The 12,373-nt window shown below is 38.3% G+C and overlaps 2 protein-coding genes across 3 annotated transcripts in view; one reads left to right on the plus strand and one right to left on the minus strand.

Annotated features, from left to right (window-relative positions):
- rec114 (REC114 meiotic recombination protein) overlaps positions 1-6,518 on the minus strand; it is a 56,646-nt gene extending 50,128 nt beyond the window's left edge. The window contains exons 1-2 of the mRNA XM_039795773.1: positions 6,329-6,518; positions 2,823-2,912 (exon numbers count right to left, since the gene is read on the minus strand). Of these exons, the coding sequence (XP_039651707.1) occupies positions 2,823-2,912; positions 6,329-6,406 (168 nt within the window). The 5' untranslated portion in view covers positions 6,407-6,518. The remainder of the gene's footprint in view (positions 1-2,822; positions 2,913-6,328) is intronic.
- LOC120556283 (potassium/sodium hyperpolarization-activated cyclic nucleotide-gated channel 4-like) overlaps positions 5,958-12,373 on the plus strand; it is a 92,335-nt gene continuing 85,919 nt past the window's right edge. Inside the window, exons 1-2 of one of the 2 annotated variants that reach the window (XM_039795765.1) lie at positions 5,958-6,096; positions 7,643-7,683. Coding sequence is in view for 1 of the 2 variants with exons in the window: in XM_039795764.1 (XP_039651698.1) it covers positions 9,944-10,629 (686 nt within the window). In the remaining variant the exon portion in view is untranslated. Of the gene's footprint in view, positions 6,097-7,642; positions 7,684-9,260; positions 10,630-12,373 lie in introns of those variants that run through there. The other variant, XM_039795764.1, reaches the window with a different exon arrangement.

Genomic DNA, 12,373 nt, shown 5'->3' on the forward strand with positions numbered 1-12,373 from the left:
GTACAGTTTTTAATTAATTTAAAAGAAAATCTTAATAAATGGTTGTAGAAATCTAACAAATAAGATGTTTCCATACAAAGCATGAGGGGTCTCTGAATGGGCTGAGGGTAAATCTTTTGTAGGAAAATTTTAGGGGCACAGGCAGACAATTTAGGGGCGCACACCTTAAATTGACCTGCAACGTCATTTTTCACATTTTCCCCATTTTAACTGTATTACTGATACATGCTTTGGTAATAAATAAATAAACTACAATCTGCTGTCTTATTTTAGTTCACAGTCAGATTTTAGTTTGAATAGTGCTTAACAATTGCACATTCAGAAATGTAAAAGTATTATTATTGTCAATGTACTGTATTATTAACACTGAAATCAGTGCCTGAATTGGACCAAAAAAGGTGCCAGGACCCTAATTCAGTTGCAGGTCTTGGATATATTTATACACACGTCTTAATAATATGTCACATAAAATATGTTTTTGTATGCATTTCATTACACACATTCAGGGTTTGACAATAACTTTTTTGCTCACCAGCCATTCTGGCTAGTGGTTTTGAAAAGTTAGTGACACAGCATTTTCAGCAGCGACTATTTTGTGTGAAATTATATTATTATAATTATTAATATAGTTTTATTTGATGAAAGTTGAATTGTGTGCTACAATTTACTTTAAGAACTAGAATTATAACCTTTATAAACTCCAGTGATGAAATATTCAGCTGTGATAAGGTTGTGTAAAGCTCCTTTTGTATGAAAACATAAAACTGATTATGGCACAGACATAAAAGGAGTAGCTTCTTATTGCATAAGTGGCCCAGGGGTGTAGAAGATTAATTGAAAGTGGTTTGAAGCACGCACTCACGTGTCACTCAAGCAGTTAGCAGTTGGCACGCGCCCCCGGTGACGAGAACCGGAGCACACAGAGCAAAAGTCTGTTGTCCTGCTGTGCGCAATCTCGACTTCTGTAGCAATACTCTTGTCAAAATGTACTTCTGCTACAATCGCAACCGTTGCCTCGGTTGAACCCGCCATATAACGCCACAACTTGCTGGTCTGTGTGCGGGATTGGGTGACTGTCGGGGTGGACAGATCATGACCCGGCTCGCGGACCCTCCCCCTCTCACACACATTGGCCAGCTCTGGCAGACTAGCTCTCTCCTTGTTTTCCAACATGAAATAAAAAATATAAAAAAGTCATCAAACTTGCAGGTCGCACATGTGCGAGTAGTTGTAAAAAGTACTCACACTGTCTCTTTACATTTTGTGGTGCCTGTTAAGTCATGAATATCGCTATTTTATGGAGAGGAGCTCCTCAGTAACCCATAGATTCTCTCTAATACAGAACATTTCAGTTATGTTCAAACTTGAGAAAAATACAAACATCTCCTTCAGACCTTATTATGCAGCCCAAAGGCCTAAGCTTTCTGTATTGAAAGTTCCTAAACATACATTCCCCAATCTATAATAGACTAGTCTATCATCCTTGGTGAAAGCTCTCTGCAGTCTGACCTGAATATCTGTCTGTCTGGCTCGGCACCCTGGTGCAGCAAGATAGCTGTGTCACCTGCCATAACTCCATTAATTAAACATTGAGTACTCCCTTAAATTTCTGTTGAAGTTAACTTTTTTATGTCTGAAGGCCCTTATTGTCCAAACTGGTATTGGCCTATTTGTGGAATTAAGATGTACATGTCACTCTGCTGTGCCAAGGTTGGCAACGAACCGACGTTAGAACAGGACAACAAATGTAAAGTCTATGCTCTATAAGGAATATAAAATAGAAATTGAATCAATGCGTGTAAATTTACGCCTGACCACATACAATCAAATCAAAATCTGAAGCCTGAAGTGGGTTTTAGCTTTATGTTAGCCTGAACCTGAAAATGTTCCCCATAGTAGCTTATTTTGAACCAGTACCCAAAAACTTCTGAGGAACATTTAGAGTGACCGGTCAAATGCCATCGGATTTGAGCAGAAATGTCAAGCTCTTCAGCTGAATATTTCACATGGCCTTATTCGAAGCCTTTTATCTGGAAAGCAGATTTCTGTTACAGATTTAAATCTCAGAACATCTGCAGAGAGAATGGGAAACTTTTTCTTTATTTTGAAAAAGGTGTAAATGAAAAATTTTACAAAAACATATAGCTTGTTAATTATTATTATTATTATTTAATAATAACATGTACACTGCAACACCTATGCTTGACAGTGTTTCGTGCACTGACACCAGCTACAGTCCAAATGTCAGGGTCTAATGAGCTAGAAGTCTGTATGTGAACAAAATTAATGGATGCACACCACAGAACTGCTACAACAATTTTAAAGTCTATCTTGAAGGAGACTATATACTAATCTATATATATATATATATATATAATTTTTATCAACATTGAAGATGCTCATGATATTTTGAACCAATAGTTTTAAATGTTTAATCTAATTTAATCTATAATTACTAATATTTTAGAATACATAGCCTACCATATGGAAACCCAAAATAAGAGATTTTTCATATTTCAATTCACATTACATTCATCTGAAAGTTAGTAAGATTCTACAGTAAATTGATAGAACTATAAACACCAATGAAGTGAATCAAATGTATGGTATTAAATCACATCACAAGTTTCAAAAAGCTGTAAAGAAACAATTTAGGTAAAATAATAGGCCTTCTAGCCCACAACAAGCACACTTACAAGGCTGGATCGAAACATACAATCTACCAGGACCTTGAAAATAAGGCTTTAGGTGTTGTGTGCATAAGGGACAATGCATGGAAAACAAAACAGAAAACATAAACAGTAAAGCAATAGTCTTCTTACCAAGCTTTCCTGTCCTTGCATTACCAGCAAGAATCCAGATTCCACAATGGTGAGGACAATTTCAGGTTTATTGACATTAGCCTCAAATATCTGGTGAAGAGAAGAGAATTTTAGCTGCTGCAAAGTTGTAGTGGGCAAATAGTTTTCCTGATCAACTTATGATGGATCTATCTATTTCAAGTTAAGTTAAATGTAGTCTAGATCAATGGAAGTACATTTCCAGGATAAAGCCTGACATCCGATGTGGCTTTGCCCCTCACCTTCCACTCTCTTTGTGTTGCCGTTCTCAAAATCCCTTCACTACGGGAAACAACAACAAAGCTTCGTGCTAGCAAGCTACACGCTGAAAATGGCAAGTTTAAAGAAAATTTGGATCGTAAAATAAGACAGGCCCGCTTGGTTCTTTCGGGGAATGATCATTAGGATTTACAAAGAATATGTTAATGGTATTTACTATCTAACTGGGACGTTTTGGGACCGATTGGCAGGATTGCTGTGGACGAAGTTCACACAGCAATACACTGGTAAGAGCAAATTACGTTTAACCATGCTAATTAAAATAGCTCATGTTACTATCTCACAGATAGAACCTATTCAGTGTCACTAGGCCCCTATTCCTCTGAAAACGCGGCTCTATCCTGTGGGGTGCCACAGGGCTCTGTGTTGGGTCCAATTTTATTTACATTGTATATGCTTCCCCTAGGCCACTTAATTAGGCAATTTGGAGATATAAGTTATCATTTCTACGCTGATGACATCCAGCTGTATGTCTCTTTTAAGCCGGAGGAAATCAACAAAGTGACTGCATTGCTTAATTGCTTGTCCTCCATTAAGGATTGGTTGGCAAACAATTTCTTGCAGCTTAATGAGGCTAAGACCGAAGTCCTTATTGTCGCTCCGGATATTACAGCCTCCAAAGTTATTAATCTTCTGGGGTCCCTTTCTTCAGTGGTACAGTCCAATCTTAGAAACCTTGGTGTTATATTTGATCAGAATATGTTTCTTGAACAACATGTCAGGTCACTGACCCGTACATGTTTCTTCCAATTGAGAAACATTGCTAAACTCAGGACCATGGTATCACAAGGGGAACTTGAGATGATCATTCATGGTTTTGTTTCATCTCGACTTGATTACTGTAACTCTATTTTCACCTGTCTTAGCAAGTCATCCCAGGAACGTCTGCAACTAGTGCAAAATTCAGCTGCTAGGCTGTTGACCAGGTCTAACAGAATGTCACACATCACTCCTGTGTTATCCATGTTACATTGGCTTCCAATAAAGTTCAGGATCCAATTTAAGGTTCTAGTTCTGACATATAAAGCATTGCATGGTCAGGCGCCTGCTTATATCTCTGACCTGCTCCAGCCGTACATCACTACCAGGTCACTCAGGTCCTCTAACCAGGGACTACTGGTGGTCCCTCGCACTCGTTTAAAGACTAAAGGTGACCGTTCTTTCGAAGTGGTAGCTCCGACCTTGTGGAACGCTCTTCCTGTTAACTTATGTTCTGCAATCTCGGTTGACGCTTTTAGAAAGCATTTGAAAACATACTTGTTCCAAATGGCTTTTGTCTCATGTTTGTAAATTTGGGGTTTTTTGAACCCTCACTCAAACTGCATTTATTGTTGCTTGTTTATTTTCTGTTTTGGATTTTAATGTTTTTTTTTTGTTTTTGTTTTTTAATCAAATGTCTTTTGTGTGAAGCACTTTGTGACTATGTCTGGGAAAGGTGCTATATCAAATAAATTACTTACTTACTTACTTACTGTATTGGGTAAACAGTTAACTTAATTTAGCAAATGTTCCACCAAAACAAGTTCCTTCCCGACCGTCACCGCGTCCAGAGCTTAGCACCGCCGAAGACGAATGTGATTGGTTTAAAGAAATGCAAAGAACCCAGAAAGTTTTTTTTCTCCTATCTTAAAATGTGGTATCACCAGACATTACCCCACAGCGCTGTGGAGATAGATTTAGCAATGTGAAAATAAGGTAAATCAGACAGTCCATGAGCATGGAATTACACAGTTCTATCTGTTCTATGAGGTGTTTTATTGGATCATAAGTATGTAGAATAATTACTTTTTATTATATAAATCAGTCAGATACTTCAGTTCTTTACTCAGAGTTGTCACACAGGCCTATACTATATAACAGATATATTTTAGTTTCACAGCCATCCATCCCTGCCTTCACGCTAAACATGCAGCTCCAGCTTGCCATCTAGAGTCAGATGCTGTTAATGAAAGACAAAACCACAATCCTTAAAAGAAACACTTCCTAAATGTGTTACAGCACACAACAGCATCCCCAAATGTCTGGATTCCCAGCTCACGGCTGAAAGATCAACACAGATGGCAAGTTGAGGATGAATAACAAAGTGAGGGAAAAAAATATGAATCTAGAAATTAATAAATAATAAAGTTTGCCAACTGTAAAAATTAGAACACCTGATTATGTGTGACATTGGCAGGCAATACAGACCTTCACAACTCTTCCACACAGTAGTTGCCAAATTATTGTTGTATCCACTGTATTAAACAGTAAGCAAGTTCACTAGTCAATTATAGTAGGCTGTGGACATAGATTTATAATCTTTGAAAAAATAGCTACTTGTACATCCAAATGGTAACATCCTAAAACGTATATTTGCTCACTTTACATCTCAACCAGTGATCATTTGCAGTATTAATTAGAGACATCTTTTAAATTGAAGCAGCCCAACTGTGGTTGTGTTAAAAGTAGGCTAATTATTTGATAAATATATATTTATCAACAGACTTTAGCTAGTGGAGTTCACCCAAGTCTTTCATATCCTGCATGCCCTTAACAGTATCACTGCATTGGGCATTACAAGACAAGAACAATAAAAAGCATCATGAGCCTGTATAAATGGGTAAATACATTGTTTTACATAGATGCACACACCATAATAATAATAATAATAATAATAATAATAATAATAATAAATACAGTAATAATAACTTGTTTTTGTTATACAGTGTACAATGATATATGTCACGTTGGGCTACAATCTTAGAATGACCAACCAGTTAAAAGCATTTGTATTGTGCAGCAGACAGAAAATGTTGTTTAAGAGGATGATTAAAATACATTTAAAACAGCGGTAAAATTGTTAAACAATCTTGTGGGTTTTTGAAATGACACCAGCAGTTCATGATTTCAGCAAATTACAAACACACAAAAACATTAGCTGTGACTGGGGACACGTTACTGACACATCCGAGGCACACACTGGGCGTGCAGGTAGCAGGTAAATTAGGTCCAAAGTAATTAACAATATATGAAGTGTGTGCACACAATTATGTTATAAAAAGCCAATACAGGGCAACGGCCAAACTATAGTTGATTGGGAATAAAGGCAGCTAATGTCAAGACTATGCAACGATACGCTAACGGTAGCTTACGAAAACTAACGTTAGCTAATCTTAGCTAGCTAGCATGATGCAGTTTAATAACTTGTCAGTAAATGTCAGTTAAGTTACCTTCCAAGGCTTTCCCCCTGTAGAGCCTGGAACGAAACGCCCATAGCGTTTTAACCTCCATGCCTGACTGGTGGCCATTTCCAGTAATTTAATTATTTGTTAATATTGTTATGGCTAACCAACACCTGCCGTGCAAACAAACAGTGTGAGTAGTAGACTAGCCTGGTTGCGTGTTGGCGCGTGGCGCGTGGCGCGAGCACACGCCTGTTTTACCCATAGACTACCCAGGAAATGCACACGAAATTATTATATTCCTTACCAAGCAATCGATGGATAGAGACGGATAGACTGCATGTCTTTGTTCTCTATTTTAACTCTTAACAACTCTTGTTAATTATTTGCTAAACAAAAATGAGCAAATATAGACTATTTTGTTTACAGGGAAGTATACACAATACTGTTGAAGTTAATACAGTATGTAGGCCTAGCTAGGACTTTATAGGTAGTTGTATGTGCGTAGAATGCCTTTTGAAATGCATTTGACAGTACAAGCATATTATACTTTCACTCAATGTCTGTATTGTATTATATTATAAAATATACAGTATATGTAACAGTGTTGAGAAAATGTGGTTTTGCAGGAAACGTTTTAAAACTTCACATAGCTGTGTTACAAAATTAAAGGTCCACATACTAGCTTTTTGAGCTTCCAACAGCATTGTGTCGTCATCTTCATCAGCTGGCAACATTTGGGGACCCCTCTGGGGTTCTGTTCTTTCCCCACTATAAATAAAATGGCTGCTGTGACTTGGTCAGCTCATACTGGCCATACTATGGTAACTAGCCGCAGTTTGTGCCTCTTATAGATCTCCTTCTATAGCCAAGATTTAATGTTTTAGTACCAGGTTCAGTTATTGGTAGCCTACTACCCTGTACTACCTGGAACAATACATTGATATTTGTCTTGCTTATCTTTGTTTGGTTTCAGTAACTTGGTGAAACTATATGTTTTGTTTCCAGCTGGATGAGAAGTATTTGAGTGTCTGCAAACCGTGGTTACTTTCTGTCAAATTACCTATATTGGTTTACTTTGAATTTATGTTTGAGACCCACAGTGGTGGAATGTGTCTGATTTTATTTCATTACGGTCCTGAAATGTTTTTGTTCCTGGTTCAACTAAAGCATTTTGTAAATTAGTTTTAAAACATGCTGTAAATAGTTTATTATTATTATTATTATTATTATTATTATTATTATTATTATTATTATTTTATATCTGCAATAAGCTAATATCCAGCTTTATTAGATGTCTGCCATGTCTAGCTCAAAGCAGTTTGCTAGTCAACATCTCCCCTCTGAATTTTGTCTTCCCAGACCCAGCTACTAACTTGACTAACAAGAGAGGCACAGCACAGGTAGGACACAAGATAGTAAGAAAAGGTATAATGGTTTTCAAAGAATTTTACAACAAACTGAATAAATTAAATTTGTATTCACTTACAGTACCCTGAACAACATTGTCCCTGAACATTTATGTCTGATCTAATGTCTTAAATCATATTGAATAATACAGAATCAGGCATTAGAATTATTTGAGCACCAAGTGTTTGAAGGTTGGTATGGTGTTAATCAAACGCCATCTCCACCTTCCTTCAGTGTTCCACTTTGACACTTTCACACTGTATAACCTGACTCATGCTGGATTTGTGAGGCTGATACAGATGTGATATCAGAGTTTTTAAAAATCCAATAACAATATTATGTAGGACGATATTTTATTACATGAACACAACATAAAAAAACTTTACAAAATTATAGGCTGCCTTTATTTATTATTATTTAGGCCTGAGCAGCACATTTTACTGTTAAAAATAAACTGGTCAGTGCTCGGTGATGGACACACTTTATTGGCATCACTGTTTCTTAATGACCAGAGACATATATTTGGCATTTCACTTTCTTGTTACTTACTACAACACGGGCAATATGTTGGTCGGGCTCTCCTTGATTTTGCTGACCACAAGCTCCCTTAGGCCAGTTAAGTGAGGTGTACGTGAAAAAAAAAAGTTTTTAAGCTGTGCTTGGCAACCCCACAATAGTTTTCATTTTTATCTCTCTCCCTTCAAATTGCAACCAGCCAATAAGTAGGTTTAATGATAAAAATCTGGAAATGGGCTACTTAGATTGTGTGTATTAATTGAAATCAACTGGGAGGACTTTCCCTAGGTGCAATGTATGTATTTGTGGCTAGGATTCAGTTCATTCATTTTTGAATGGGGAGCCAAAATGACATACACAAAAATATGACCCTACTTTGGGCATTGTGAATGAATGACACAGACACTAAGTATTCAGGCCACCTGTCACTGACAATGAAGGTGCTTCCTTTTTCACATAGCCTACAGGTGGTAAATGTTAAATTATTTGAGGGGCAAATGATGGTGATGTTAATGGTCATTACAAATCATTACTGTTGATATTACAGAATTGTGAATACATTGAGCCATGGAATTAGATAGCCTGCAAGAATGACAAAGAAACAACAAACTAAATATTTGCAGGAAGGGTTTACTCATACCATCATAATTCTTATTGCATTTTTCTAAAGACAATATTCGTTGTTTTTTATCAGCCTAGACGTGATGGAAATATTTAAAATTTCGAAAATATATGTATTCATTTCAACAGTATGGGTGATGTGTTGTGGCACCATCTGTAAAAATAGACATGATGATGAATTATAAATCCATAATTGGACAAATACAATTAAATTACAATGCATGCATTTAGTAATGCATTGCCATTTGAGAAGTCACTCCCATACCATGTCTGATAAAACACCTTTTGCCAAATTATAGACGAGCCTATTCCAGCTTCAACGGTATTTGTGTGCGCAAATTACGCAGCGCATCAGACTGATAAGGGATGGCAAACTTGGTTTTTCCAAGTGAAGCCCACAGCAGTGCTGAACAATGGGTTTGCATTGCCTACCTGTAGCCTTAACTTAAGAGAGCAGGAGAGCGTTTTAAGAATGGGAAGAGCATTCCCCTTTAAACAAGGTGGGCTGAGCTTATTTGCAGTTCTCGCTCCTATGGCAACCCAATAGATCAGCATCATGAATATTCACAATTCGCCAAAACGCACCATGACAATGGATCAGTGATGTCAGCGGTCCTTGAAATGCTCTACTGTATTTTTGCATGATTGTGTCGCCTTGTTTGATGGCAGCTTGCAAGATATGTGGTGAAAAGAGCATCCTTCGTCGTGCATGACCTTTCCCTCGTCTCCATATCACCGTCCGTCGGCACGTCCCTCACATGTCACGCTAAGGTGACTTTCAAGCAGTTTTTTCCACTTTTGCGCACAATGTCGGAACGGCACAAATGTGCACATTCGGGACGCAGTGGCCAAGCGGACCGCCCCGGCTGTGCGTGAGGACATATGCAAACTGTCAGGTAGTCTAATTATGAGAAATAGTATCTTGCATCTGTTTCAGTAGAGCCACGGCGGTCCATGTCATGTGTAGCAAGGTAGCAGGCTTTCAGGGATTCAGATTAGCTCCAGACTGATCGCGCTCACAAACAGATAGGGAGCGCGGGGCTGGTGGGCAATAATCGTTGTACAGCCTAACAACCTGGATTCATTTAATTTTCTCCACTAAGTCTCAATGTCATAATGGACAGGCTGCACTCCTCCATGCGTAAAAGACTTTACAGTTTGCCACAGCACATTGGACAGAAAGCATCTATAATGGGCGAAGGAGAAGACGCAGACAAGGACACCCGGAGGAAGAGTCTTCGGATGAAGCCTCTACCGTCACCGTCGCCGACCTCTGGGGGAAGCTGCAAAGGCATCGGGGAGACCAAAAATGGGGAGTCTGTGATAATGGAGACGGACATGGGGAGACAGACGAAGACCAGCTCAAATGGAGATTGCCGGAGGTTTCGGGGCAGCCTCTCGTCCATCACAAGTCGCCATGTGCACGACTCTGACTCGGCGGAGGAGAGGCGCCTCATCACCGAGGGGGATGTCACTCCGAGCGAGGAGAGCCCCCCCGGAGCCATCGGTGACGGGCCGCCGGACCAAGGCGCGCAGGGAGCCAGCGGTGGCGGTGGTACCCAAAAAGATTCCCCAGACCAGCAGCCAGGGTTTATAAAGTTGGATGGCATTGATCAAATTCTGCCGGAAGACGAGAGATTATATCAAGCTGGGTTCATACACAGACAGTTTGGAGCAATGCTTCAACCAGGGGTCAACAAGTTCTCCCTGAGGATGTTTGGAAGTGAAAAGGCAGTTGAACGGGAACAAGAGCGGGTTAAATCCGCCGGATTTTGGATAATTCACCCGTACAGTGATTTCAGGTAAATTTAGATACCTTATACTCCCCACACAACAAACGGTTAAGAATAAAACATCACGTTGCCTTTCACAGGTCCAGATGTTTTTTCTCAGTGGTTTTATCATTTATAATGGCATTCATTAACTTCATTGTTTTAATCAGATTAGTAGCACCTGCAATTATCTTACTCATTCACTTTGAAAGATGAATTTGATTTTACTAAAGCCACGCATAATTGCTATCTATTGGCTTTACTGCTTTATAAAAATCCATACAAATTACCAATTATTTCATTGATTAATAATTATGTTTAGTGCCATAACAGAGTAGAAGGATTATATTTATTTGTCTGAGGGTATATTACCCAGGAGGCTAGATACACTGTGTTTTGTTATGGAACAACACACAGATGCAGATAACGCAACCTTTGCTAATTAGGCCAATTTACCCGTCTTGGACAGATGCTATCCAAATTGATGCACAATTGAAGCCCTCTAGTGGTTTCATCTTTATTTGAGAAAACTTGTGCTCAGGGGACATAATGTATCATTGATTAGGCTTATTGATGATGAGGCCTTCACTTCACATTGTCTTTACAGGCTTACATATTGATTTTCTTATTCTTCTTTTATTTTAAGACATACGCAATTTTATTTGAATTCATTTTGATTAATAGTTTTAATTTTAAATGATCAGATTGTATGTCTGCATTTAAAAGTGTTGTCTACTCTTGTGACAAACTGCAGCTGCAAAATCAATAGAGAAAGTCCACAAGCACTCTTTTGTTGGCCTACAGATTCCTCTCTGTTGTTAGTGCCCTTGAGTTTGTTATTGGCCGTATGTATCTGATTCATGGCCACATGGAGGCTCTTAACTGCTAAGCAAGACTAGATTTAAGGTTCTTCATCCTTGCTTTTAGGATTCATTCAAATGTCTACATATGCATATGGACTTGTTTTAGCCTCTCAGATGATCAATTTCTAAGTGCCAGTGAGCTGTGGGTGTACACTCATTTATTGCCAAAACAGAAATATGGTGGCTTGAACTACGTACGGTACACACCACACACGCTATAGTAAACACATTTGTGTATATCTTGATATTATTAGATGGGCCTCATGGAATGATATTGTTTTGATTGAAAAGTGCTCATATCATTTGCTTTCTTCAACCTATCCAATTAAATCAAATTTGAATAAAAAATCCACTTACAGCTTGTACGGTAATGATCCTTATCTTATTTTTTTTAATTGAACACATTTTCCTCTGGTTTAATAATTCAGATAAAGTTCAGTTTCATTACAAGCTGTGTCAGCCTTGGCATTTAGTTCACATACTGTATGCACCTATCATTTAAATCATTTAAATCAATCAACATCTGAGTTGCTGTAAAATATTACGGAGCAAGATCGTCACTGTTGCTCATACTGTATTTCTCTTGTGTGTCCGTGACATTGAATGTTGTCCAGCCTGCCTGGTGTTTAATTGGCTACAATGGTGTAATGGCATGTGATATAGACACTTACTTACCACAAAAGTGTGTTTCTCTACCTCAAGAACAAGATGTCTGACATTGAGAGACATGCGAGTTGTAGTGCGAGTTCCTTACAGGCCCGGGATGTCAGTAGGAAAGGCTAAATGAGTCTTCCTAGAATAGAAAACAGACACATCTATCTGCCTGTTTATCCTGAGAGAAGGGACAACTGTGCGGCTAACATCGCAGGATGTGTTCTGTTGAATTTTATATTTTTTAAGATTGACCCATT

This window comes from Perca fluviatilis, chromosome 3 (assembly GCF_010015445.1).
Source record: "Perca fluviatilis chromosome 3, GENO_Pfluv_1.0, whole genome shotgun sequence".
In the NCBI taxonomy this organism is placed as follows: Eukaryota; Metazoa; Chordata; class Actinopteri; order Perciformes; family Percidae; genus Perca; species Perca fluviatilis.